This window comes from Manis javanica, chromosome 14, assembly GCF_040802235.1.
Source record: "Manis javanica isolate MJ-LG chromosome 14, MJ_LKY, whole genome shotgun sequence".
NCBI classification, from domain to species: Eukaryota; Metazoa; Chordata; class Mammalia; order Pholidota; family Manidae; genus Manis; species Manis javanica.
In genome coordinates, this window is record NC_133169.1 from 87,410,080 (window position 1) to 87,436,577 (window position 26,498).

At 45.0% G+C, this 26,498-nt stretch overlaps 3 protein-coding genes and 1 pseudogene across 7 annotated transcripts; 3 read left to right on the forward strand and 1 right to left on the reverse strand.

Annotated features, from left to right (window-relative positions):
- Nucleotides 1-123: 123 nt before the first annotated feature.
- HARS1 (histidyl-tRNA synthetase 1) lies at nt 124-12,330 on the reverse strand. 3 transcript variants are annotated; one of them, XM_017652137.3, is made up of 13 exons: nt 12,130-12,330; nt 11,760-11,849; nt 9,311-9,430; nt 5,399-5,494; nt 4,626-4,751; nt 3,887-3,994; nt 3,639-3,737; nt 3,311-3,404; nt 2,934-3,061; nt 2,598-2,840; nt 1,193-1,309; nt 856-1,002; nt 124-540 (listed from the first exon to the last, which is right to left on the reverse strand). In XM_017652137.3, exons 1-13 carry the CDS (start codon nt 12,217-12,219, stop codon nt 469-471), a joined length of 1,530 nt encoding a protein of 509 aa, XP_017507626.1. In that variant the 5' UTR covers nt 12,220-12,330; the 3' UTR covers nt 124-468. The 3 variants fall into 3 exon arrangements, with proteins under 3 accessions (XP_017507626.1, XP_017507627.1, XP_036871825.1); XM_017652138.3 differs by lacking the exon at nt 4,626-4,751; XM_037015930.2 differs by lacking the exons at nt 4,626-4,751; nt 5,399-5,494; nt 9,311-9,430; nt 11,760-11,849; nt 12,130-12,330 and adding an exon at nt 4,909-5,072.
- On the forward strand, nt 5,502-7,415 carry LOC118971950 (glomulin pseudogene; annotated as a pseudogene).
- A 41-nt stretch (nt 12,331-12,371) lies between the features above and the next one.
- LOC108392117 (histidyl-tRNA synthetase 2, mitochondrial) lies at nt 12,372-18,968 on the forward strand. Of its 3 annotated transcripts, none has more exons than XM_017652139.3 (13): nt 12,372-12,656; nt 13,888-13,962; nt 14,224-14,343; nt 14,467-14,562; nt 15,262-15,387; nt 15,482-15,589; nt 15,841-15,939; nt 16,231-16,324; nt 16,631-16,758; nt 16,851-17,093; nt 17,261-17,377; nt 17,596-17,742; nt 18,155-18,968. In XM_017652139.3, the coding sequence occupies exons 1-13, from the start codon at nt 12,549-12,551 to the stop codon at nt 18,212-18,214; spliced, it is 1,521 nt and encodes a 506-aa protein (XP_017507628.2). In that variant the 5' UTR covers nt 12,372-12,548; the 3' UTR covers nt 18,215-18,968. The 3 variants fall into 3 exon arrangements, with proteins under 3 accessions (XP_017507628.2, XP_017507629.2, XP_073077916.1); XM_017652140.3 differs by having other exon boundaries at nt 17,596-17,683; XM_073221815.1 differs by lacking the exons at nt 12,372-12,656; nt 13,888-13,962; nt 14,224-14,343; nt 14,467-14,562 and having other exon boundaries at nt 15,256-15,383.
- A 759-nt stretch (nt 18,969-19,727) lies between these two features.
- Nucleotides 19,728-25,088, forward strand: ZMAT2 (zinc finger matrin-type 2). The gene is made up of 6 exons (XM_017652146.3): nt 19,728-19,873; nt 20,207-20,300; nt 21,377-21,500; nt 22,710-22,783; nt 23,184-23,329; nt 24,047-25,088. The coding sequence occupies exons 1-6, from the start codon at nt 19,856-19,858 to the stop codon at nt 24,188-24,190; spliced, it is 600 nt and encodes a 199-aa protein (XP_017507635.1). The 5' UTR covers nt 19,728-19,855; the 3' UTR covers nt 24,191-25,088.
- Nucleotides 25,089-26,498: the final 1,410 nt, after the last annotated feature.

A 26,498-nucleotide genomic window follows, 5' to 3' on the forward strand; every position in this document is an offset into this window, starting at 1 on the left:
CCGAGCCCCTGGGGAAGAGCCCGTGGGGCTACCCGGAGGTCTCCCCACCGCTAGAGTGGTGAGAACGGGAGGCTCAGGAGCTGACGGGGAAGGCAGGTCCAGGCGATAGCGACACAAGCAGGATACGGTGACCGAGGCTTTTTATTGGACCTCTGGTGGGCCTGGGGGCATTCCCGCTACCTGGCGCAGGGCGCTGCGGAGGAGCCCGTCTCCGTCCAGTCCTGTGGCTCAGGAGCACTGACTAGACTAAGCCCCCAGGGCCTCCTATGGAAAATGGTGTAGTCCTTGGCCATTTTTGCCTGTGATTACCAATAAAATAATCATAATAAAAATAAAGTCTCTGTTTTGACCACTCTTCAGGTCTTCCTGCTGGAACACAAATGTGCAAAGATGTTGAAGTACATATGCAGTTTGTCTGAGCCTTCAATATTAGTGCCAGTCCCATTTTCCTTGGATAGTTTGCTCAGTTCAGCAGGTGCAAAGGGGCAGCTTTGTTCTCTTTTTGATTTCCTCCACGAGGTCTTCTCTTCGGACATCCACCTGGCCAGGAGGGGGGAAAGTGGTATGAACATCTTCCACTCCACTGTGCCCCGTGCCCACACCTTCCTCTAGGCATCAGGCTTGACTCAGCTGGGAGCAGGAACCCAATCAAACACCTCAGGGTAGACAGTGCTTCTTGAAGGTGTACGTGGGGATGGAGATCTACTCCACAATGGCCATAGTAATGAGTTACGCTCTTTAAGTCCTTCACAAGTGGGTACAAATATGAACGCCAGGCTTCTTGCATAGGTAGGCATCAACCTGCCAACATGGCGTGCATCCCCTGTCCTGCGGCCTTCCTGCCCGCCTACTTACCTCCTCCCTGCTGGCCACTGAACGGAGCTTGATGACTCCATCCTTGAGCTCCTGCTCACCGATGATGGCCACCAGTGGGATGCCTGCCTCCTCACAGTACTGCAGCTGGCTCAGCAACTTTGGGTTCTTCTTATAGAGCAATTCTGCCTGCAGGGAACCAAAGCAGAAGGTGAATGCTGTCCTCAGGGACAACGTCTTTGGGGCCCCGGCTGGCACTCTGCTCTTAGCTTGACACCAAAAAGTCACAGTACTGGCAGAGTCACTATGGATGAGCTTTTATTCAGTCTGGGCCCAGCACTCCCAAATTTGCTTCCACCCTGGGGCTTGCCTTCTCTACCTTGATCCCAGCATCCCAGAGCTCTGAGACTAGCTTCAGCCTCTCCTCCAGCAGCTTCTTCTGTGCAGATGCCACAAGCACCTGTGTCTCTGTGGTCCGTACTTTCTCTTCCAGAGCCTGGGGAAGGGGCAGATAAAGAGTCAGAGAGTTGGGCTACTCTTTACAACACCTTCAAGGAGCAAACAGAGCACGCTATTTTCAGGATTCTGAGAGACCAGGCCCAACTCGGTGAGGTCCACCAGGGCAGGGCTCCAGTCTTCTCATCTGGCAACTGGGCATCAGGTAGATGATACAAAACATGAACTGCCCGGCTTGTACATATGACTTGCCAGAATAAATAATATAGGGCAAGGCCAAAGGTAATGTATAGTGACTTCAAGCTCATCTCCATCTAGTACCTTAAGGGTCCCCAAGAACACTCACACAGAAGTGATCCTGTGAGCGCACCCAGGCAATGCAGTCCCCTCTGGCAGTTCTCGTTCCCACTTCCCATCTGCCCAGTCAGGAGACTACTCCTCTTTAGCCATAGGGCACGACACAGGGTGTGTGTGGATGGGGGAAAGGACATGCTGTTACTGCCCCTTGTCTCTCTCAGAAGTACTTTCATAGTTCATACAACATAAGATGCCTACTGGAATAGGACCTCAGTTGGGAAACAGGTAGTTTCCACTCTGGAGAAAAAGATGGGATCAGTGGAAATGTTATTTCAAGAGCGTTTCCCCAGGGGATGAAATACCAAGAGCCAGTTAAGAGCAGCAGCAAGGAAGAAGGGCTTCAGGCCATGAAGGGCTGATATTCCTCTAGGTGCCAAAGAGTCAAGACAGACATCTGAGGGATCTCAGGGCCTCGGACACTTGCTTTCCACTTAGAGACAATGTCACAGAGTGGTTGGAAGCGAGGCTTTGGAGTTAGACTGCTTGGATTTGATTTCTGACTCTGCCACTTAAGTTTCATGACCTTGGGTAAAATTATTTTATCCATAATACTTCAGTTCCTTCATCTGGCAATTGTAAATAAATAATAAAAGTAGCTACTTTCAGAGGGCTGTTTAAGAATCTTATTAGGTAATGCAAGAAAACCAGTAAGCACAGTGCCTGGCATAGAGTAGTAAAATATTAAGGACTTTGTATTACAAAAAAGATCCAGGTCTTTGGATATATCGGTTTAGATTCCTGACAGCTTGAGGGAAGTAGGGACCCAGAGCAAAGGATTTTGTGAAGAATGATCAAAGATCCATATCTGGCCTGTAATGGGGTGAGAATCTGTGAAGACCAGGGACCATCTTTTCTCCATTTCTTTACAAAGATGCTTCTTGTCCAGAGCAGCATCACTTGCCCTCCTGGAGATCAAAGAAGACGGTTTGGGCGCCAGCCACCCAGACTCTCTGCTTACCCCCAGGACCTACCTCCAGCCTCTGCTCCACAATGGAGAAGATCCGCTCCACCCCAATGCTGAGCCCCACGCATGGCACCTTGCGCCCTTTGGGGTCAAACATGCCCACGAGCCCATCGTAGCGCCCTCCAGCAGCCACACTGCCCACACCCAGGGGCTCTTCCCCTGTCCGGGGTGGAGTCTGCAGCAGCATGGCCTCATAGATCACCCCGGTATAGTAGTCGAGACCTCGAGCAAGGCTCAGGTCGAAGGAGATCTGTGGGGACAAGAACATGGTCGATACCAGATGAGGGTCAGGAAGCTGAAGCTCCAGAGCCCCGCGAAGGCTTCCATCCCTGACCTGACTCACCTTGTCAGCAATGCCAAACAGGCTCATGTATTCAAACAGCAGCTTCAGGTCTCCAAGGCCCTCCAAGGCCTGCTTGTTTTGGGACAGTTGAGGATCCTGGAACAGCTGTTCCACCAGGGATAACCCACCTGAGGAGACATATTTGTGAGTCAGACTACCAAGAGAAAAAAGACAGGGGCTCTGCCTTTTTGTGTGACTGTACAAGCATGCGTGTATACACACACACACACACACACACACACACACACACACACACACACACACACACTTTCTCTGCCCCTCCCTCTCTCTCCCACACACATCCACACACACAAGGGTTTCGGCTTTAGACCTGAAGGCAGTGGGATGGCTGCTGGGGGTCAGGGTTGGTTCCTCACCATGCTGCTGGACGTAGTCCCCAATGCGGTCAGCCACCTCTGGTGTGAGGCCCTTCTCTCCTACCATCTCATTCTTTACTTCCTCCCAGGATACCTGGGCAGACACACACTAGTCAGGGACCCCTGGGTAGCTTCCCCATTGCAAGGCCAATATGGGTCACCCTCAGAAGGTGGTCTTGGAGCAGAAGCTACCCTTCAACCTACATTCCGGGGCTAATCTTCCCCTGGTGGCCAAAGAGGCAGGCCCCTCTCTTCTAATCTTGTTTTCCATTTCTCAGAGGAGGGTGCAATCTGGGGAAAGAAGAGTCAAGTGTATTTGGGTCATCACCTTGTCTAGCTTGTCCACTGAGGAGCAGATGGTACGGAACTTGCTATCAGGAACTCCACAGATGGCAAACATCCCATCTAGAAGGCGCCGATCATTCACCTGGAGTTACCAAGGCATAGTGAGGAGAGAATCCACTAGTAACCTTCAATAGCCCTGGTCACCTGGGCTACTGGTATCTCTGCACAAGGACCTTCTCCTGTGAGAGGCCAGGCTTAACTTTGCCCTCCCAGCCCTTGTTCAGCTCTGACCTTGACCAGGAAGTCGCCTATCTGAAGTGAACTCAGGATCTCACACACGATCTTCAGGCACTCTGCATCAGGAATCATGGGATCAAACTGCCCAGCAATGTCAAAATCCTGCAGGGAGAGGAGTAGCTAGAGGTCCTCAGGGGTTCACTCTACTTCAGTGGGGGGGCCTGCAGGGAGCTCTACTCTCTCGCTATGAAGATCTGTTTGCACTTATGCACAGACTTTTTTCATTCTCTGATCATTAGCCCAGAGGAAAACTGCAGCATTCTCGGATCTCTTACCAGTCCTGGTTTGCTGATACCAGTCTCTTGGGCTATTCCTTCCTGACCTCATTCATCTAGTTTTCCTTATTTCCTCCTATGTCATGGGGGCAGTTACACAGTCTTAGTTCTCAGTCATCATCACTATTCAGAAACTATCAGTCTGGCCGCTTTAATACCTTAAATACCCGTCCTACGCTGTGATCCTATCACTGTGATTCAATATAAAGAGCACTGGACCAAGAGTTCCAGTCTGCCTTTGCCATTCTTATTCCTATGATCCCTTCATCTTGCTGAGTCTCAAGTTTACTCATGTGTCAATGGAGAGAATGATCCCTGTCCTCTACACGAAAAGACTAAAGAAACCTAAGGGTTAGCATTGTCTGGGGCAACCAGTCTGTTCAGTCCACCAGGAGTACTCAACAGATCCTGCTGACCTGAGGCAGGGCCAAGTCACCCAGCCTGACCTACACACTCACACACTGGTAGAATTCCCGGTATCGGCCGCGGGTCATGGCTGGGTTATCTCGCCGATATACTTTTGCTATGTGGTAGCGTTTTATGTTGGTCAGTTTATTCATTGCCAAATACCGAGCAAAAGGAACCTGATAACAAAGAGTTAAGAAGAAAGCCCCTCCTATCAGTCTGGATGTTGACTACTATCATAACCAACAGAAACTGGGGCCTAACTCCTCCCTGTGTGGGTAAACCACCAACTATAAGATTAACAGCATTTCTGAACATTAGAATCAACTTTGTTACCATAAGGGGCAGCTGAAGTTTCAAAAATGATTCAGTCTCCTTTTTCTTTGGTAGTGTCTCCCTGGCCTACGTTGAGCATGGCAGGAGGCTGAGCAGATTGGCCAGCGAGCAGAAAAGGAGCCACATTTATTTCTTAGCATATGATTCTCTGACACAGCTTGGAGATAAAAGAAACGTGCTGTTGGTCCATTAACAACTTTGTCCACTGGACAGCAGAAAAGAGATTCTGGAGCCAGGGGAATGCTGGCAGAGTTGGAACTGGCCCTGACATCAAGTTGAGGTCTCACTCAGAATTCAGAAGTCTTACAAGGCTATGCTGTTTAGCCACAGTCCTGTTCCTGGTTTAGAGAAATAATTTCCCTGATTGCCAAAGGCATCATATTTGATCCCATTTATGTATAGCTGTCCCCAAAACTGATGCTAGAAACACCCCCAGCTCAACGAGGGCCAATCCATCCAAAGTGTCAAGAGCCCAGGTTTAGAAAGATACAGTGAGGTCATAGCGAAGAGACAGCAGTTCTCCGCCCTGGTCCTTCAGGTCATAGATCAGCTTAGAGTCTTCCCCATACTTTCCAGTCAGTGTCTCCTGGAGAAAACACAAAGAAACGTGGTCACAATTATAACAATTTAAAAGGAAGTTTTAAAAACAGAAACTAGTCGGGCCCGTCAGCCACGGGCAGCGCACTTCGCGCGGACGGGCCCTGGCACCTCCCCCGAGGCTCCGCCTTCCCTCGCCCACGCGGGGCGGGCCCAGCCGGGGCGGGGCGGGGCGGGGCGGGGCCGCTGAGAGGGGCTGGCGGCCTGCGGTACATTTCAGCATCAAAACCAGGAAAAAGGAGGAATGGCTGTGGAAGAACTTCAATCCATAATAAAGAGATGTCAAATCCTAGAAGAGCAAGACTTTAAAGAAGAAGATTTTGGCTTATTTCAGTTAGCTGGTCAAAGATGCATAGATGAAGGGCACATAGACCAGCTATTAGAAATTACTCAAAATGAAAAGAATAAAGTCATCATTAAGAATATGGGCTGGAATCTTGTTGGTCCTGTTGTTCGATGCCTTTTATGGAATGGTAAGGAAGATGAAAAAAGGAAATATTTTCTGATGCTTGATTTATTGGTCAAGTGATTCAGAAACTTCATAACAACACGGCATATTCAGTTGGATTAGCCTTGTCCACCCTTTGGAGTCAGCTGTCCCTCCTCCGTTCCATACTCAAAAGAACAAATGCAGAGAGATGACTATGGCCTTTGTCAGTGTTGCAAGGCCTTAATAGAGCTCACTAAGCCTTTTGTGGAAGAAGTCATCGACGACAAAGAAAACTCACTGGAAAATGAAAAGTCAAAGGACGAGTTACTGAAATTTTGTTTCAAAAGCTTGAAATGGCCTCTGCTGACAGCACAATTCCTTGAACAGTCTGGAGAAAGTGGAAATGATCCTTTAAGGTGTTTTGCATCTGAAATAATAGGATTTTTGTCAGCAATTGGACACCCTTTCCCCAAAATGATTTTTAATCATGAAAGGAAAAAGAGGATTTGGGATTATCTTGAATTTGAGGAAGAAGAAGACAAACAGTTAGCAGGGTCTATGGCTTCTCTGGCATATCTAGTATTTGTACAGGGCATCAGTATTGATCAGCTCCCAATGGTCTTAAGCCCATCGTACCTTTTGCAATTTAATATGGGGCATATTGAAGTCTTTTTGCAAAGAACAGAAGAGTCTCTTTTCTCCAAAGAACTGGATCTGTTGGAGAATGGTTTATTAAGAATAGAAGATAACAGTCTACTTCACCAGTGTTTAGAAATCAAGAGTTTTCTTACTGTACCTCAAGGCTTAGTCAAAGTAATGACACTCTGCCCCACTGAGGCACTGAGGAAGAAGAGTTTATGCTTCAGCTGTATATTAACAAGTTGGATTCACAAGGCAAATATACATTATTTAGGTGCTTATTGAATACAAGCAATCACTCAGGTGTGGAGGCCTTTATTATTCAAAATATCAAAAATCAAATTGATGTGTCTTTAAAGAGAACATATAACAAATGGTTTACAGGACCATCACTAATTTCCCTTCTAGATTTGGTACTCTTTCTCCCAGAGGGTGACTGCAAAACTCAGACAGGATAATGGCTTCATTAAGTTTATTGAGATATTTGGTTATCAAAGATAATGAAAATGATAATCAAACTGGATTATGGACAGAACTTGGAAAGACTGAGAATAATTTCTTAAAGCCACTCCATACAGGACTTAATATGTCAAAAGCACATTATGAAGCAGAAATTAAAAATAGCCAAGAAAATAGCCAAGAAGTCCAAAAGTCTAAGGATCTTTGTTCTGTAACTGTAGGTGGAGAAGAGATCCCTATCATGCCTCCTGAAATGCAGCTTAAGGTCCTACATTCAGCTCTTTTCACATTTGATTTGATTGAAAGTGTTCTGGCTCAAGTAGAAGAACTCATTGAAATAAAAACAAAGTCTACCTCCGAAGAAAATACTGGGATGAAATGAAAGTTCCATTTCCTAAATAAAAATTAGTAAAATAAAAAAAAAACAAAAACAGAAACTACTCTAACATGAATGATTTCCACTTGTCTACATTTCCTCTACTCTCTATTCCAATGCTTATGTATTTGATGTGGTTATAATCAAAAGGAAAAACCAATTTTGTTTTCTGCTTATCAACATTTCCATGTTGTGAGGTATTACTTTTAAAAGCTGCATAATATTCCAGGAAACAGGAGCTTCCTTCCTAGTGTTACACTGTTCAATGTTTAGTATATTCCAAAAAAAGGTTTCATAACATTTCAATAAATATATTTGGGTACATAATTTTTTTCTTTTGAATATTTATTTTTTGAAGATAAACCCCTAGGAGTGGGTTATTACAACAAACATAAGAGTTTTTATGATGCCTGAGATTTGAACAACGTTAAAAGCCAAAACAGATAGTAGATAGCAGTTGATATCTTCAACAAGGTGATAACATATTTCAACTGCCAGATTGGCAAAGTTTAAAAAGTTTGAAAAATTGCAGTGTGTAGAATCAAAAACACTCATACATTGGTTGATGTTATGGGCTGAATTCTGTCCCTCTTCAAAATTCATGTGTTTAAGTCCTATCCCCCAGGAAACTCATATATGACTATATTTGGAGATAGGGTCTATAAAGAGGTAATTAAGCTAAAATTAGGTCATTAGGTTGGAACCTAATCCAATATAACTGATGTCTTTATAAAAAAGGAAATTTGGACACAGAGGGAAAATGATGTGAAGACACAGGGAAAAGATAACCATCTACAAGCCAAGGAGAAAGGCCTAGAACAAATCCTTCCCTCAGATACCTTATCTTGGTCTTATAGCCTCCAGACAATAAATTACTTTTGTTTATGCCACCCAGTCTATGGTACTTTACTGTGGCAGCCTTAGCAAATTAATACAGTTGATAAAAATATAAATGAGCACAACCCCTTGACCCAGCAATTCCATTTCTATAGAACTTACCCTGCAGATAAATGTTCACCAGTACCAGATATTGTTCTAAACACTGAGTATGTATCAGAGAACAAGACAAAGGCAGTCCTCTTAGGGATATTCTACACTAATGAGAAACATCAGCCAGTACACCAATGCAAGGGAACAAATTAATGGATAGTTTCAGATAGTGACAGCTGCTCTAATGGAAATAAAACAGATCAGTGTGATAGATAAGGGCTACTTTAGAAAAGGTAGTACAGAGGATTATTTGAGGGATGGCATTTCAGTTGAGATCTGAAATTAAAATCTATAATTGCTAATTTGATCTGAAATTAAAGTCATGCAAAGAGCTGGAGAAAGGGGAGCTCAGGAAGAGCGAAGAGCAAGAACAAAGGTCCTGAGACGGAAACATATTTGTTCCAGGAGTAGAAAGAAGACCAGAGTAGCAGAGTGGGCAAAGGGAAAATAGCATGAGGTGAGACAGGAGAGACAGGCAGTGGCCAAATCATGTGCAGCCTTGTAAGCCTGAGAAAAGTTTGGATTTTATTATAAATGCAATAGAAGTCACTGTAGGGAGAAATGCAATCTGGTTTTTTTAACAGCAGAGAACTGGAAACAACCTCAGGGTCTATCAGTAGGAGACTGGTTGCATATTTATAGTTTGTGTGGTTTTCATGCATCTAGAAAATATCCCAGATACAGGTACTACGAATTCATCACAGACAGCAGTCCTAAGAACTTCCATTTCTGCATAGGGCTACTTTTTGAAACTGCTGGCCACAACCAGGATAAATAAATAGCTGGGCCTCTCCTTCTAAATCAGTCCTGCCCACAACAGGAGGGAGACCTTTGGGCCACCACTCCTCACCCTCTTTGTTGTCTGTATACCCACTTTTCCACCAAGCAGTTTCTCCTCACTCATCCCTCACCTTTAGTTCAAACACAGGTGTATCGATGACTTCTGCACCATGGCGCTTGAAGCAGCTGATGATTACATCAAATACCTTCTCCCGAACTGCCATCTGCCGTGGACTGTAGTCTCTTGTGCCCTTGGAGTCCATCAGCCAAAAAACCAGGTATTGGATTTAAAGACAAAGAACAGTTAAGGTCTAGAAACATAAAAGCATGACCTCCATGGTGGCAAATGCAAATACTGACTCAATCTTAAATTTTCCTCAAGGCCACTGAGCTGTAAAGTAAGTACAAACAACTCCCGATTAACCACACATCCATTTGCTATTGCCCCTCTAAGTTCCATACCCTTTTTAGCTTGGGTCTATTTTCTACAATTCTTAGAATTCTATTCTCTGAGCAATTTTCCTAAAAACTCCTTTTCTGGGATAACAGAACATTTCCTTGCCTAATAGAAAGCACCTACCTGACAGGTACATAATTCAACCTGGCTTAACTAGTTGAATTCCAAATTTCACAAGTAACATTCCCTCCCAATGTAGCTTAAAATTCTGATAAGTAGTATTTGTTCTTTAATTTGTTCTCCCAGCCCTGCAACATGGGCTGGGCAGAAACATTTTACAGATGAATTATAGGGTGTTGAGAAGAGTCATTACTTAAGGGCACTCAGCAGTTGTGTGACAGTCAAGAGTAGGATCCTGTCATTCCGGGTCGAAGTTTCTAGTCTGAGCTTTTATATCCTACTCCCAAGTCTTTGGTCTCAGGCCCTCTTTATAGTCTTACTTTTACTAAGGACCCAAAGTGGGTTGTACTTATAAATATTTATCATTTTAGAAATTAAAACTGAAAACATTTAAAAATATTTATTAATTCACTTAAAAAATGGTAAATCTACTACATACTAACCTAAGTACATTTTAGCAAAATGTAACTACTTCCCAAAACAAAAAAAGAGTGGTATTGATTTATATTTTTGCAAATCTTTAATGTCTGGCATAAAAGACAGACGGATCTTTTGGTTGGATTATTTGAATCAAATTCTAAAAGTCCATGCATTGTATTTGGTTGATATGTTTTTATGTCTATTTAATATTTTCCTTTCTTTTTTTTTTTTTAAGTCACTTATTTGTTGAAGAAATTGGGTCATTTTTCTAAAAAATGTTTTGCTTTCTAGATTTGGTTAACAATATCTCAATGTGTCATTTAATATGTTCCTCTATCTCCCATATTTCTGGTAAACTGGTACTTAGGTCTGAAGGCCTGATTAGATTCAGGTTCAATTTTTCTTGGCAAGGATATTTTATAGGTGGTGCTAAGTACTTCTTATTGCATTGCATCAGGAAAAACGTCTGGTTGTCCTAGTTTTAATAATGTTAAGATTGATCATTGGGTTTAGGTGAGGCTAGCCTGAGCTGTCATAAATTCCCTATTCATCTTTTCACCTAATAATTTGAATAATGATCAATGCCTTGGGATTTTACAGTCTTCAACCTTTGAATGAGTTGTGTAGAAAGTAATAGTTCAATTAATTTAAGCAAAGCAGTATCCTTAGAAGGTGGCATCTCAACAAAAGGAAGACAGATCATCTCCCCTTTCCTTCGGAATTGAACTCCGCATACATTCATTGAAGACCTAGTTTCAGGCATGTAGTCTTAGCTTCTCAGGGTAAATGAACCATGTGAATAACTAAAAGTCATCAATAAATGCGACGTTAAAAAACTATGAAGTGCCAAAGGAACCCAGATGAAGGGGTAAATAGTTCTGTTAGAGAACTTACAGAAAGTGGCATCTGAACTGAAATCCTGGAGGCCGAGCTTGGAATCTCCAACCTCATTCTACCCTACTGCTTACTCCTTATTTGGTTCTAGTCACACAGGTGGGTCTTCTTCTAGTTCCTGAAAACTACCAAGGTTCTTTCCTGCTTCAGGGTTCCCATACTCTACCTGGACTTTTCTTCCTCAAACTCTTCCCCTGGCTACCTCCCATTCATCTGCTAGGTCAGTTGGTGTATCACTTCTTCAGCGAGGCTTTCTCAGACTCCTTGGTTCTCTCTTATTTTTCTCAGAGCATCCTTGTTATTTCTTTATATCATTTATTATCATTTGTAATGACATATCCATGTGTAGGATTATTTGTCCTAAGTCTTCTTACTTAAATAGAATGTGTTGTTCTCCATGGTCTCCTCACTGCTTTGTACAATGCTAAGCACATGTTGTAAGTACTCGATAAATATTTACTGAATTGAAAAGCAGTAGCAGGCCGACTCCCATAAGCACCCAGCTGGCCTAGTTTTTGATGCCACTTTGCAATCCCAGAATGACTCAGATAAGAGTCCAATCCAGCCCAGAGCAACTATTGTTTCCTCTGCAGCATTGCAGATCCTCCTCAAGTATCTGGTTCAAGGAAACAGGCATATCAGCCCTGGGGAGTGGAGCTAGGGATTCTCTCAGAGGCTCCCTAAATTACCTTGGGGGTTTTGAGCACAAACTTCTGTTTCCCTTCATCAGGGCCCAGCTGTGCCTTCAGTTTCAGTAGTTTCGCCACCTCCTCCTCGATCTGTTAAGATAAGGCGCTGGACTCTCACATCTGCCACTCCCCCTCCCACCTCCGCCATTCATTCAGTACCCGTCCCTCATCAGGATCCGAGGCAGATCTTTCTCCCCAGGCCTAGTTTTACTTCTCTCGGATCCTACCCCTGCTCCCTCCCAACCCAGCCCGTCCTCCACCCTAAGGCAGGGTCTCATCCCCTACTCATTTCTCTACTAGGTGCAGACCACCCCAGTTCTTTGTCCTCCCCAGCCTTGCTTTGGCCACTCCATTGCCACCTCCGCTGTACCTGCGCGGAGCCGGCCTTCTGCTGCTTGAGGCCCCGAACGTGCGCTCCCTGAAGTCGCACCAGTTCTTCCAGCGCCGCACGCTCCGCCATAGCGTCCGCCACTTGCTGCAGACCGTTGTCTTGTGGTTGCCGCAGCGTCAGCTCGGATGACTTCCGGCTATCGAGTCACTGGCCCGCACGCCTAGAGAGCCTCCGCCGAGTGTAACTACTTCCAGTTCCTACCGGAAGTGTCGAAGCGGAGACGTGAGCCCGAGAAGATTGGATTCCGCTTGCAGGCTTTGGGAGTTGCGGAAGAGCTCGCTTTTTCCTCTGTGCTAGGGCATCGCCTCTATAGCGCTCTGAACCCTTTCCGGTGTCCGCCTTGCCTCGTTCTCTGGTCCTTTGGCTCCTGTCCCTGAAAGCCGGCCTCCTGCCTCACCATGCCCCAGCTCGGACTCCTGCATAGGAGGGCCTGGACTTACCTGCTCGGCCAGCTCCTGCGGCCTCCTAGTGCTGTGTGCATCGGGGAGGTCCATTATCATAGCCAGGTGAGCCAGACGGAAGTAGCTGCCATCTGTGGGGGCAGGTTCTCCAGGTCTGAAAGCTTGGACTCGCGGCCTGTACTCCAGTAGTGTTACAGTTGGTTTTTATTGCATGCCCACCATGTACTGGCACTGAGATAAGCGTTTTAGATGTATTGTTGTTTAAACTTGGTAGCAATCTCGAGAGGTTGGTATTATTTGCATATCAGTTGAGGAAAGGGAGGCTGCAAAGTTGCATAACAAGGGAACATTTTAATACTGGTCCACAATTACTTATCTGAATCTCCTGTGTCCAAACACATTAAATTTTCATAAGCGATATATATATATGAGTATTCCCACTAAGATGACTGAAGATGACCATAAGTAGACGGAGTTCATATTAGAATTTACCTCAAAATGAGGCTTAAAAAAGAGAAAGCATTTTCTGTTTTCAGAGATTTTTGTATTTTGGAATTCCAGAGGAGAGATTTTGGACTTGACCTGCCGTCCTTTGGAGAACAGAATCTGCCAAAATATGGAATTACCACACCCTCCATATTTCTGGAGAGGCATACAACCTGCTGGTGATAAACAAAACCAATTATTCTGTTTTTATCTTGGGAAAGACCCTGTCGTCTTCCTAGCAGATGCTTTGTGCTATCGTAAACAACAGGGCTCAGATTTTTTGTTATTAAATTTCAGTCACAGCATCCTTCCAGTCTGATTTTGAGTTCAATCAGAAAAATCCATTTCTTTTCATTCCACGGGCATGTTTTGTGTCCCGAGGCTGATTCTCTTCTGCCTACAAGTTACTTTTTCTCCCATCTCCAAGCTTAATGACCACTGTTAACTTAATACAAATGATTACTTTCACTCTTTGAGTAGGAACTGAGTACTGGAGAAGATCATACTAATTCCTGCCCCTTGATTGCTCATGTGGTAATGGTGGGTTGGTTTGTTCTGTGCCTTCATTATTCTCAAGTGCTTAAACTTTTTCAGACATTGAAAAACTCCAAATAGAGTGACAAAGTTTGTATGGTAGAGACCTGACCTCATGTGTATTATTTATATAATGCAGATACAATGTGGGTTTTTGGAGAGGGGCTATGATTTGAATGGATAAAATAGTGTCTGAACTTCCTGCTTCTCAGGACCAAAGGTCTTTGTACGTTGGTGGTCCATAGGGCCAGAGATATCACAGGTCTGGCCAGCCTTGAGAAGAGCCACATCTCACACTCACATCTTCTTCTGCCAGGTTGCTGAGGCCATGTTAACGTCCCAACTGAAACCACATCAAGATAAATCTAATTTTATTATCAAGACCCCAAAGGTAATGCTTTTTGCCTCACCCTATCCCATTTGAGTGCTTTGGAGGACTGCCCTCTGGTCTGCTTGTCTCTTGCTGACCCCTTTTAATATCCTTTTAGACAAGTTTAAGAAAAGCACTATTCTTGAGGTAGTTGATGGGGCTCAGAATCATTTGAACTCAGAGAGATTTCAATTCTAGACCTTAGATTATAGATGTTTAATTCTGTCTTAAATGGACTTGTCTTTTGTCTTTTTATTCACTATGGTTGCTTTTGGTTTCTAGGGCACCAGAGATCTTAGTCCTCAGCAGATGGTCGTCAGGGAGAAAATTCTCAGTATGGTTGTTAGCTGCTTTAAACGTCATGGAGCAAAAGGTTTGGATACCCCAGCATTTGAGCTAAAGGTAAGAGGCATAGAAAGTGCTGGAACCCCATTCCTTCACCTGCCTTTACTTTCCCAACAAGCTTCTAGTCTGTGTTCTGGGGTCCTCTTTTGAACTGTGACACTTTCTGTTTGTCCCCTGAAGGAAGTGCTCACAGAGAAGTACGGAGAGGACTCTAGGCTCATCTATGATCTGAAGGATCAGGGTGGAGAGCTATTGTCCTTACGCTATGACCTCACTGTATCCTTCTGAGTGCTGGGATCTGACTTACCTCTTTTCAAACCCAGAGGGCTTTCTTGAACAAAGAGAACAAGAATGACCCTGGGACCTCTCAATGTCTGTTGGCAGCAGCTTTCGCTTCCAGTTTCTTCCAGAAGGCAGCTCTGTCAGTGGAGGCTGGCTTGGAGCACTGTCATTTAACTTTAACATGTATCAGAATCCCTTCAGGAAGTTTGCAGAAACAGATTCCGGGCTGCCAGCCTCTATTCTTAATTCTGTAGCTAAAGTGGGGTTCAGCAATCTGCATTTTAAACAGGCATCTGGGTAATTAAGATGCAATTAGTCCTTGACCTACACATTAAGAAATATTGACATAGAAGATGTAGTCAAATCCAGGTTCTGAAGCTTGAATATTTGGAGAAGTTAAGAATTGATCGGAATAAGAGGGAAGTTCTTGGCTTATTTCTCTCTGCTTCCCCTGCTTTCTACTGAACTTGTAGTTTTGCTAGGTGGGTTTCCTTCATTTGACACTATTCAGAGTATTTCAAATGCCAAGCATTGTTACGCCCTGGGGATAGGGAAAACAAGACAGAGAAAGTCCTTCTTCTCATCTTTGTGGGTGAAATCCAGTTGATAGAGGCCCAGTCCTCCCTCCTCCCTAATGTCAGTTCACTGGACCTTTGGATGCAGTATTCTTCCTCCTTAACCTGTTTATGTGAGGTCCCTTTTGCTCGTTATCTGGCCATGAATAAAGTGAAGAAGATGAAACGCTACCATGTTGGAAAGGTGTGGCGGCGGGAGAGCCCAACCATAGTCCAAGGCCGCTACAGGGAGTTCTGCCAGTGCGTAAGTGACCTGATGGAGGCAGTCTGGGGGCTCAAACTCAGGAACTGGCTGCTCAGGGGAGTTTCTTTTTTTCCCATCTTTTTCTTTGCTGTAGGATTTTGACATTGCTGGTCAATTTGATCCTATGATCCCTGATGCAGAGTGTTTGAAGATCATGTGTGAAATCCTAAGTGGGTTGCAACTGGGGGACTTTGTCATTAAGGTGAGGCCAGGACAGGGCTGAGGGGAGAATTCTGGATTTGGCCTGATGCTGTCCCAAAACATAGGTGAACCCAGCCTTTAAGTCTGTAGTTTCAGAACTTTCTTAGTACAGCTGTTGCATTTCATATATGTCAGGATACAGTTATCATCTGAAATCTCCTTTCTGTCACTTTTATGAGTCAGGAAAGTAGGTACTGTTTTGAGGGAAAGGGCATTAACAAGGCATTTGGGTTATTTCCACTGAGTTCATAGGTCAGTGACCGGAGGATTTTGGATGGGATGTTTGCTGTCTGTGGTGTTCCTGAAAGCAAGTTCCATGCTGTCTGCTCCTCAATAGACAAGCTAGACAAGGTAACAAAGAAGGCATGCTTCAGTAGACCCTGTCAGAGTTTCTGCCTTGCTCTCAGTTCTATACCCCTAGAGAAAAATAAGGAGATGGTGGCTGGGTGCGAGGAGGGCGAGGAGACATTCTGAAGCAAGACCTGAGTTTGATTGTGCAGTGGGGATTGTGGCTGCATTTCCTAAGCTGCCTCTCTAGTGACTTTGTTGAGCATAACACATATTGAATGGAAGTGAGTTGTCCTTTTCCAGTTAGAGAAGGAAGCATCTTGGGGCTGGGCTAATGTTTGGGTATTTGTACAGATGTCTTGGAAAAATGTGAGACATGAGATGGTGGAAAAGCAAGGTCTGGCTCCTGAAGTGGCGGATCGAATTGGGGACTATGTCCAATGTCATGGTAAGAACCAGGGTTTTCAGAGCTGTATGATGGAACCAGGGTGAGGGTGATAGGCGAACAGCTTCTGTCTCTGAAGCAGCTCCTTTCCATAGAAATGCTAAGTTTCATAGCCTAGCCTGAATTTAACTCCCCTTTTATTGGAACCATTCTTTGTCCTCATATGGCAAAGGTAGAGGCAGAGGAAGAAAGCCTGGTCATGTGTGGTCAGGATCTTTTTTGTTGTTGTTGTTCTAAGTGAGGAGGGATAAATTCGGATGAAACACATGTGGGTGAATAGCAGACCTTATTTCTCCCTTGTCTCCCCAGGTGGGATGTCCTTGGTAGAGCAAATGTGCCAGGATCCTAAACTGTCCCAGAATAAGCAGGCCCTAGAGGGCTTGGGAGACCTGAAGCTGCTATTTGAATATCTGACTTTATTTGGAATTGCTGAGAAGGTAAGCTGCATGGGGAGTGGACCTCGTACAGGGCTCAGGGGCTCTCAGGGTCCTGAGTCATGTCTGGGACTGGCTGTAACCTTTCCCCACAGATCTCCTTTGATTTAAGCCTGGCTCGGGGTCTAGACTACTATACAGGAGTGATCTATGAAGCAGTGCTGCTACAGACCCCAGCTCAGGCTGACGAGGAGCCCCTGCATGTGGGCAGTGTGGCTGCTGGTGGGCGCTACGATGGGCTGGTGGGCATGTTTGACCCCAGGGGCCACAAGGTGCCATGCGTGGGGCTCAGCATTGGGGTGGAGCGGATCTTCTCCATTGTGGAGCAGAGGATGAAGGTAGGTCCTGGATAAGGAAGGGTGGAGTGGGGCTGAAGGCCTAAAAACTCTTGTGTTTCTGGAGGTGCAGTTGGACTGTTTTTGTGATGATTCTTTTCTTGTTTTTTGGAATTACTCATGCAAAGGAAGATTTTATTAGTTTTATTTTCTTCCCTGTCTTTTATCAGACATCTGGTGAGAAGATACGGACCACAGAGACTCAAGTGTTTGTGGCCACACCGCAGAAGAATTTTCTCCAAGAACGGTTGAGGCTAATTGCAGAGTTTTGGGATGCTGGGATTAAGGTATGCTGATGTCCAAGTCATGTAGGTATATGTGGAGTTCAGGCACCAGGCCCAATTTTACTTTATGCCTAGAGCAGAACAAGACCCTTCTGGTCTTCACTGGAGTATCTTCTTTGGGTTGGAGGGCTAGCTGGTTATTTCTTTAGAAATGTTGGCTCCTGGAGTTTCAGTGATGTAGTCACTTCTAAGCCCTCTACTCTTATCTTCACCATTTTCAGGCAGAGCTACTGTATAAGAACAACCCTAAACTACTAACCCAGCTGCAGTACTGTGAGGACACGGGCATTCCACTGGTGGTTATTATTGGTGAGCAAGAACTGAAAGATGGGGTCATCAAGCTCCGTTCAGTGGCCAGCAGGGAGGAGGTGAGTGGGGGCAGGCAAAAATAGAAGGGATCGAGTATTTCTACCTATCTTAGATTCTTTAAGAAATATTTGTCTTCTGGCTGAGGAAATATCTCCAAGGCTAATAGTGATAAAGGTGAATGAAGAACCACCCCAGGCAAACACTGTAGCCACTGAGTATTGGCTGGGTGGCAGAAGAAGGACAAATGAAACCTCAGAGGGTGTTTCTAGACTAATCCACAAAATTGACATAGATCCCGTGTTTGAATCCCATTAGTCTTGAGGGCATACAATCTCCAGGTCAGCTTGAAGCCCACATTTCTCCCTACTAGTTGCATAAGTAGTGAGAGCAGCTGCAGAGTAAATGAATCCAGAAAAGCAGTGGCTAATATCACACTCTAGTTCATTACATGAAGGTTCTCTTATGTTTCAGGTGGCCATTAAACGGGAACATCTTGTGACTGAAATTCAGAAGCGACTGTCTGAGTCTTGATCCTTACCTGATTGCCATCTGCTGCTCTTTGTAGCAGCAGATGTTTTATCTAGGACTGAGTTCTTGATGGACCTCACAACTGCTGGCCAGGATGGGTGACAAGTGCCTCTGCCTCCTCTGTCCTTCCTGGATACAGAACTATAGAAGGCCCTAGGGACTCCTGGGCTAGAGCAAGCAGCTATTCTGCATGGGCGCAGATGGCTGGTATGTGAAAGAGACGTGTCCTACCTGCAGATGCAGGTAGCAGATTTAAAGACCATTAAATGCTGCCAAGAAGTGCTGGGATTGTTTATGTGAGCAAGGTTCTAGGAGAGTCAACCTCAGGCTGACGTAATTCTGAACCATTGAGATCAGAAGTCAGATACTTAGCCTTACACTGTGGCTTCTGGACCAAATTCTGGGGATTTGTCTACAACCTTCCCTTGGTCTATCCATCCAGGGAGTTTTTGAGAGAGCAAGGAAGGGACAAATGGCTGCTCTCTGCTTTGAGGACAGAGATGCTATCTCAAAGGCACAGTAGTGCCCATATTTATGTATGTGAATGCCTAACCACTAACAAAACCAGGGTGAGGCCGTTTAACAGGGTGACTGTTAAATTTAATAGGTGACCTAACATGATGGAGGTCTAATCTTTTGAGATTTTGGAGACCATTTCCTGTGCCAGAACCATTGCTGTGGCTATTTCATGTTCTGCCATGGAGGTGACTGTTCTAAAAGTGGTTGGATAATGCATTAAATAAAATATTAAATGTAATGGTTTGGGTAATCTGTTATCAAGGGATTAGTTTGTATAGGCCCTAGAAAACGCTTTATTGTGCACTGGAGAATTCTAAACTAGAATTAACCTTTCTTGGGGTGACGCTTCTGTCACCCATGCCAAGGGAGCAGCCAGTTTCCCCCATCCACTCTTACCCCGCAGCTTGGAGATACAGTCCTGTTACTAAATCAACATATAGTGAGCCGTCCACTAGAGTTCTTCACCCTGGAGTGTTGCTGCTGATTGGCCTTCCCAATCCAATCATGTTGATTAAATTGTGCCCTATAGATTAATTGAATGATTATAATGTTCCTCAGTGGAGGGAAAGATGAGTTAACCAAGTGGTGATAGCGTTGCTTCAAGATAAAGAGACAAAGTGCAAAAGGCACTTTCCATATGTGTGTTGGGAAAGCTTCAGCCTTTGCAAACACTTTGGTGTTTCAGGGCCTTATATTTAGTGCATACAGGTAAATGGGGCATCTAGAGCCCCCATTAACAGTGGTTCCGCCTTAAAAAAGGTTCAGAAACTTTTGGCAGTGCACACAGAATTGATTTAGACTAGATAAGAGGGCATTGATCTGAACCTCAATTTCCCCTTTTGTAGAATAGACGTGTTGGACTAGGCAACCTTGTGATGCTTGTTTTGAAAGGGCAAAAAAGAAAAAAAGTTTGCAGGTGCCCGTACTTCCGTGTTGCCTCATATTCACCCTGCGCATGCGCTATTTCCTTGGAGCAGAGGCGGAGCCGACAATCCTGTTTGAGAAGCTTTCCAGTCAGCGCATGAGGAACTCGGAACTCTCCGTTTATTGGACGGCAGCCTTGCTTTACGGCTCAAGTCCGCTCTTTCCGGCATTTTTCGGCTCCCCATTCACTTCGCAGTGAAGATGGCGTCGGGTAGCGGGGTAGGTGGTGTGTGTGAGGAGGCGGCTGCTGGGGGCTGAGTAGGGGGTGGCTTCCTAGCGCAGAATATGCCGCACCCGTCTGCGTTCTGACACCTCCTTGAGATCCAGCGACACGTGTTCAAGAGCCCCCTCGTAAGGCCCTGGCACAGGGTCAGTAGAGTCGCGGAGGTCTCCGGTTGGGGTCCTGAGGCCACTCAGCCTCCTGGTGCTGTCCGGAGACGCTTCGTTCTGGACAGGCCCCGGGGCCGCCTTGGCTGCCAGGACGTGGTTGCCTATTTCTCTAGGGGTCAGATACGATTAGCGACGAATCTTGAGCGCTTTTTTCCCCCACAGACAAAAAACTTGGACTTCCGTCGAAAGTGGGACAAAGATGAATATGAGAAGCTCGCTGAGAAGAGGCTCACGGAAGAGAGAGAAAAGAAGGATGGTGGGTGCCTGTTCCATCAAGGTCTAAGGGTATCAGAGGTGATGCTGTGGCTGGAGAGCGGGTGGAGAGTTGAAATGCCCCGTCTTCCTCTCCTGTGTAACCTCTGGCAGAACGTTGCCTCACTGGGCCTTGATTTCTTCACGCATAAAATGAGAGCGAGGAGATGGACTGAAGTGGTTTGGAGGTGCTTTCCAGCTCTGTTGCCCTCCGCTTCCTTGCCCTCCCTTGCTTGGCTCATTTAGTACTTCCCAAAGCACAGGTAAGAGACTGAGATCATAATAGTGACACAGGAGAAGTTAAGTGCAGTTTTTGGCTGCTGTGCATTACTGCTGTTGAGGAGCCCCTCTTTCCCTGGCAATTGCTTCAATCAAAGAACTGTCCCAATCAAACCCTTCCCCTGAAATCTAAGGAGGGCAGGTTTACACCAGGAAATGGTTGTTTCAGCCAGTGTTGAGTAGGGCTGTTCTCTGCTTTGTACAATGTCACGGAATTGATGTTCCTTTCCTAGATAGAGATTCCACTATACAAAAAGAAATGTCTTATTTTCTTAACTGTTTTCAAACTTGTGCATTGTTGTTCTGCTTTACTTCTTCACCACCTTGCACACACTTATCCATTTTAGTTTTTATGTAACTTGCATAATAGCGGTTGGTATGTAACAGGTATTTCCTAAATGTTGGTCCCCTTTTTAATTTTCCTCAGCTCCCAGAGGATTCCTTTCTGTGTTATGCTTGGGGTATCTGTCTGAAAGCATTACTGAGTGTCCTTGCTCTCTTAACGGGTTGCATTTTGTGAAAATTCAGAATTCCTCCCTTCAGTTCAGTTAATAAATAGAAATTATTGCTTTTAGACTGGTTGGAGTAAAGTGGAGAAAAGCTGTAGAGAGTTAAGGATTACTTACCTTTCTCCTGCATTTGGATTTTCCCTAGCTGCTGCTAGAAGCGCCTGTTGTATCCCTTGCTTCAGGTTTCAAAAGGAAATGTGAGCACACCTCTGGATTTTGAGTTACATGCATTTTTTTTTTTGGTTCAAGGAACTGTAATATTGAAGGGACTTTCTTCCCTGTTATATTTCAGGAAAACCAGTGCAGCCAGTCAAGCGGGAGCTTCTCCGGCATAGGGACTACAAGGTGGACCTGGAATCCAAGCTTGGAAAGACAATTGTCATTACCAAGACTACCCCACAATCTGAGATGGGAGGGTGAGTGGTTTTCCATCTTTTTCAGCAGCCAGGAGCAGACAGAGGAAACTGTCTATGTTGGTTTTATGAAGTGTTGAGGAGGGTCTTTTGCCCTAGACTTACAACTTTGTTGCCTATAATTCCAGTCTAGGTTTGTTGTTCTTTGCCCCTCAAGTTCTCAAGTTAACATAGTGGTGTCTCAAGGAGAGGTTACTCTGTAGGCATCTCCATATTAGCACTATAACTACTACTAAATATTTTAAAAGGGATTCTTTGTTCTCCTGCCAGAGGAAGAAATGAAAGAAAGGACTACCGAGGACATCTTTGGGGGAGAAATTAGGTGAAGCAAGAATGGGGGCTAGAAGCTGGTGATGTATAAAGGGGGTTGAGGTTCCAGAATGGTTGCCAAGCCTATAGTTGTTATGCATTGCCTGATTGTGCACCTTCCTTCTAGAGCAAGACTAAAATCTGTAGGAAGAAGGGTCCCACAAGAACTTTCTTTTGTTCACCACTACTTCTCTGTCCGTTTAGGTCTTTCAGTAAGATGGCAAAACAAACAGTAACGAGTGACACATCTTTGCGCTGCTTTGTAAACCCATTGCTGTCATTCCTCTCTGTATGTTATCTGTTGCATGTATATTAACAAATGAAGCAGCATGAAAAAATGAATTGCTCGTGATTTTTGTGGGTAAGGAATCTGGGAATGGCTGACCGACGTGGTTCTGGTTCAGGGTGCCTCACAAAACTTCAGTCGAGGTGTTTGCTGGGTCTGCATTCAGCTGAGACGTAAGTGGGGGTGGAGGATCTGCTTGCAAGCTCTCCCATGTGCCTGTGGTTTGGAAACCTCAGTTCGTTGCCCCACGGGCTTCTCCATAGTGCTGCTGACAGGAAAGCAAATGGCTTTCCTGGAGCAGGCGATCCAGCTGGGCAGCCGCAGACAGAAGCCGTTTTTTTTTTACAACCTCATCTCGGAAGTGGCATCGCATCACTTTTGACAACTTCAAACTAGGAGGGGGCTACACGGGGTTGGAATGTCAGGAAATTGGGGGTTATCAAGGCAACCATCTTGGAGACTGTCTACCATGCTCTTCCAAGAGCTAAGCCTTTACGTGAGTGAGAAGTGCCTCCTTCTAAAAAGGAAGTTTTACCTAAAAATATGTTTCTAGGTTGAAAACGGTAAGATCCCTATAACCACATTTTGCCCAACTGCTGCTCCTTTCTGTCTGCTAGATATTACTGCAATGTCTGCGATTGTGTGGTGAAGGACTCCATCAACTTCCTGGATCACATTAACGGAAAGAAACGTAAGGCTTGGAGGTAGTTTGTGACCGGGGCTGGGATTGGGTTTCTGTTGGGCTCCTTTGTAATGCCTGGCGAATTCTCGCATTGCTTCAGTACAGGCCATCCTTTACTTCCTTACCTAATGTTTTTGGAGGCCATGAGGTGAGACACTGTTCTAGACTCTCAACAAGCCATGGTCTTCTGGGCCCAGCTGTCCCCACTGGTGTGCGTCCGTAAGGGCAGTTGAAAGCCCCTTGCGTCTTGTTATCCGGGTCAGCTCCTTCTGGAAACAAAGCCAAGGGAGTTTCTTCCAGCTGTAATTACTTCTGCTGTGTGTTTTATGGGATCCATGTCAGGAAAAGTCTTTTTGAGGGCCTGAGGTGTTGTAACAACGTCACCGTCTTTGTGGTTGATCCTACCCAGATCAGCGAAACCTGGGGATGTCTATGCGTGTGGAGCGCTCCACCTTGGATCAGGTGAAGAAACGTTTTGAAGTCAACAAGAAGAAGATGGAAGAGAAGCAAAAAGATTATGATTTTGAGGAAAGGATGAAGGAGCTCAGAGAAGAGGTGAGGCTCTGTGCCATTTTCTTTTCCCTCCCTAGGCTTTGAATTTTATGTTGTAAATCATGGAGAGGCTCTCTTCCTCGTCACCTCCCATCCCTGGAGGGTCATTTTATGTCCTGAATTTCTGTATAATAGGGAAACATTTATTGTCCTTGTTTGGGATTGTCATCATCTAAAGGAAATGACTCTGAACCTCTCCTTTTTTCTGGAGTCTTTGGGCCATACTTTTTACTACAGGACAGATTGACTAAATGTACCTAGTCTCCAAGAGGCCTGTGGCACTGGGTCAGAATTCCATTTCCTCCATTTATTGGCTGTGAATCTTGGGCAAGTTATATGACCTCCCTGTGCCTCGGTTTCCCCATAATAGACCATAATAGACATACTAGTATATAATACACAAAGCACAGTTCTTAGCATGTACTACATACCTCACAATGTTAGCTGCTTTTATATGTTTTGTCCCATAACCTTGTTAAGATCTAGAGATGAACTAGAATGTAGGATTGAGGAGTGCACTTCACAGGCTAAAACTTCTCTTTCTTGGTAATTCCTGAACTTTCTCATTCCTGGTCATCTTTCCTGTTTTTCCTCTGCTCTTGAAATTTTACTTGTCTCTAACTATTTTCTCCTAAGGATAGAAAGGAATCTTGAAGCTCACCTGTCTCTTTCAACATTTGGCCAGGAGTCTGAACTGATTCTGAGTGATTTCCCCCCTAGGAGGAAAAGGCCAAAGCCTACAAGAAAGAGAAACAGAAGGAGAAGAAAAGGAGGGCCGAGGAGGACTTGACATTTGAGGAGGAGGATGAGATGGCCGCTGTGATGGGCTTCTCTGGCTTTGGTTCCGCCAAGAAGAGTTACTGAGGCTCTCTGTGCTTGTCTCTTTGCTGGGCTTAACCCTGTGTGTGGGGGTGTCATTTTTCGGGGGTACTTGGGAAAGTCCTTAACAGTGGCAGTGGGGAGGGCTAGAGGGTGGGTGTTCGTGGTTACCCTCTGCCTTGGGAGAGAGCACAGGAGGCAGAGGTGATGCTGTGGCATATTCCTTCAGCCTCAGTGTATCACTGGAGTCACAGCGCTTGTGCCCATTTGAGTTCCCAATAAAGAAAAACCTCCTTTTCTGAGGCTGCTTTCCCAAAACTTCCCCTGCATTTTCCCCTCTTCATCTGTCCAATATTTTCTCTGAGCATCCTACATTTATCCTGTGTTCTGCATTTGTTTTAATTTGACTCTTGCTTAGCCTGCAGTGGAAAGGTTCTCTGGGCCCCCAGTTTCCAGTGGGTAGCATATCCTTCTCCAGCCCTACTTTCCCCTACACCCTCCCTGGGATTCTCCGGCCACCTGTGCATGCATGTATACTGCCTGGGTTAGTGGTATGCGTGGATGTGTGTGCATGAATCTGTCACATCGAGGGAGCCTGAGTTAGAGCCTCAGAGCACGGCTGCCTTGGGGCCTGATGTTCTTGGCTTCCTCAGTGCATGTAACAGGACATTAAATGAATGAGTGTTTGGTGTGTTTTTTTGTCTGGTGAGTTTTTTAACCTTTGTTTTTTGATATGTAGACTGTTCAGCTTTTCCTGTTTGTTTCATTTTATTGAGGATTACTCTGTTTTTGTCTTCCTTGTAAGCAGGCTCTTGGAAGAACCTGTTTGATGCAAAAAAGAAAAGAAAAAAAAACCTCATATGGGAGCCCTTGGGTCTCAGAGGCTGTTCAACATGTATAATAAATGGCATTGACTGGGCCTATTTCACATTTGGGAACATTCCATGTTTTTCCCTGTGTATTGTTTTTTCTTCCCACGCTGAGGATTTCCATATAGAGCTTATTCTCCCTTCATTTGAGCCTTGTCACTTTTCTTCTAGGTTCCTCAACAAGAGTTGTATTTTCCTCTGATGGGATCTGTGTCCAGAGGAGTTTGAACAAAACTTTTCATACAATTTTAGCCTCCTTTGATCTTCTGTTTTTGGAACAGCAGAGCTCAGGGATGAACTTAGTGTTGACCTTGTCGCCTGCAGTTAGGCAGGCGCAGGGTCACTCAGCTTCAGCACTGTTGACCTTTTGGGCTGGGTAATTCTTTGCTGTGTGGGCTCCCTTGTGGATTGTAGGAATGTTGAGCAGTATCCCTAGCCTATACTCACTAGATGCCAGTAGCATCCACCCAGGCCTGCGTTGTGACAGCTAAAGATGTCCGTGTCCCTGGAAGTGTGTGTGAAATCTGTCTGCCCAGCCCATTGAGAAGTGCCTTCCCTACTTGGTCTAACTTGAGAATTCGAGGGCACAGACTGGTTAACTAAAGGAAAGACAACTTTGTATTCCCTCGATCAGATACTGTTCCAAGTCCCAGGAATAGAGAGGAAAAAAAATTTAGTCTCAAACAATAGTTACACAGACTTCAAGCAAGTGAATTCTATAATAGCTTTAGCTCTCTATTTGGTCTGAAAAGTAGGCTCTATCGGGTTAAAGCTGCCACCATTTGGCTTACTCTCTCTTCCTCATGTAGCCCCTACCCCACACACCTTTATGTAGCATCCACTGTGGGTCCCCTAAAGGGGTACGCTTCCTTTGGACTCTTGTACAAAATTCCCTTGCTGTCAGGCATATTTTTGCCTGATTTGTTTCTGATAATGAATCTTGCCATTGGGAACACTGAATGTCTTTACTAGCTCAAAGTTTCACATATGCTTTGTTTGGCCAGTTCTGGGAAGATTAGTGGATGGTTTCCTTGGCAGGATTGTGTGCTGTACCAAGTCCTTAACCCTAGTCACTGGGGTCTTTTTGCTCCCCCTTTTCAAAGCAGGCTAGAGAAGGTTGTCAGCTGAGGTCCATGGTTCAGGATTCATTCTAAAGATGTGTGGCTTAAAACGATCTCTCTCCCTCTTTGGTACAGTGGAATCTCACCTCAGGTCATATTTACTTAAAAGCAGTTCTGAATTCCAGAGTCTCTAAATTCTCTTGAGACTGGCAAGTGGTTTGATTCTCCAAGGGTCCTGTCTAGTCAAGGGTATTTGGAGGGATTCAAAGTGCTGACATGGAAACGGGGAAAAAGGAGATGGAAATTAAGGAATCTAGAATTATCAGAGAACTCAAATTTCTGGAAGAGAAACTCCTTTAATGTTTGTGGTCTTTCTAAAGTCTGGAAATAATGAATTCTGGTTGAGGAATATGCCTGTGACTG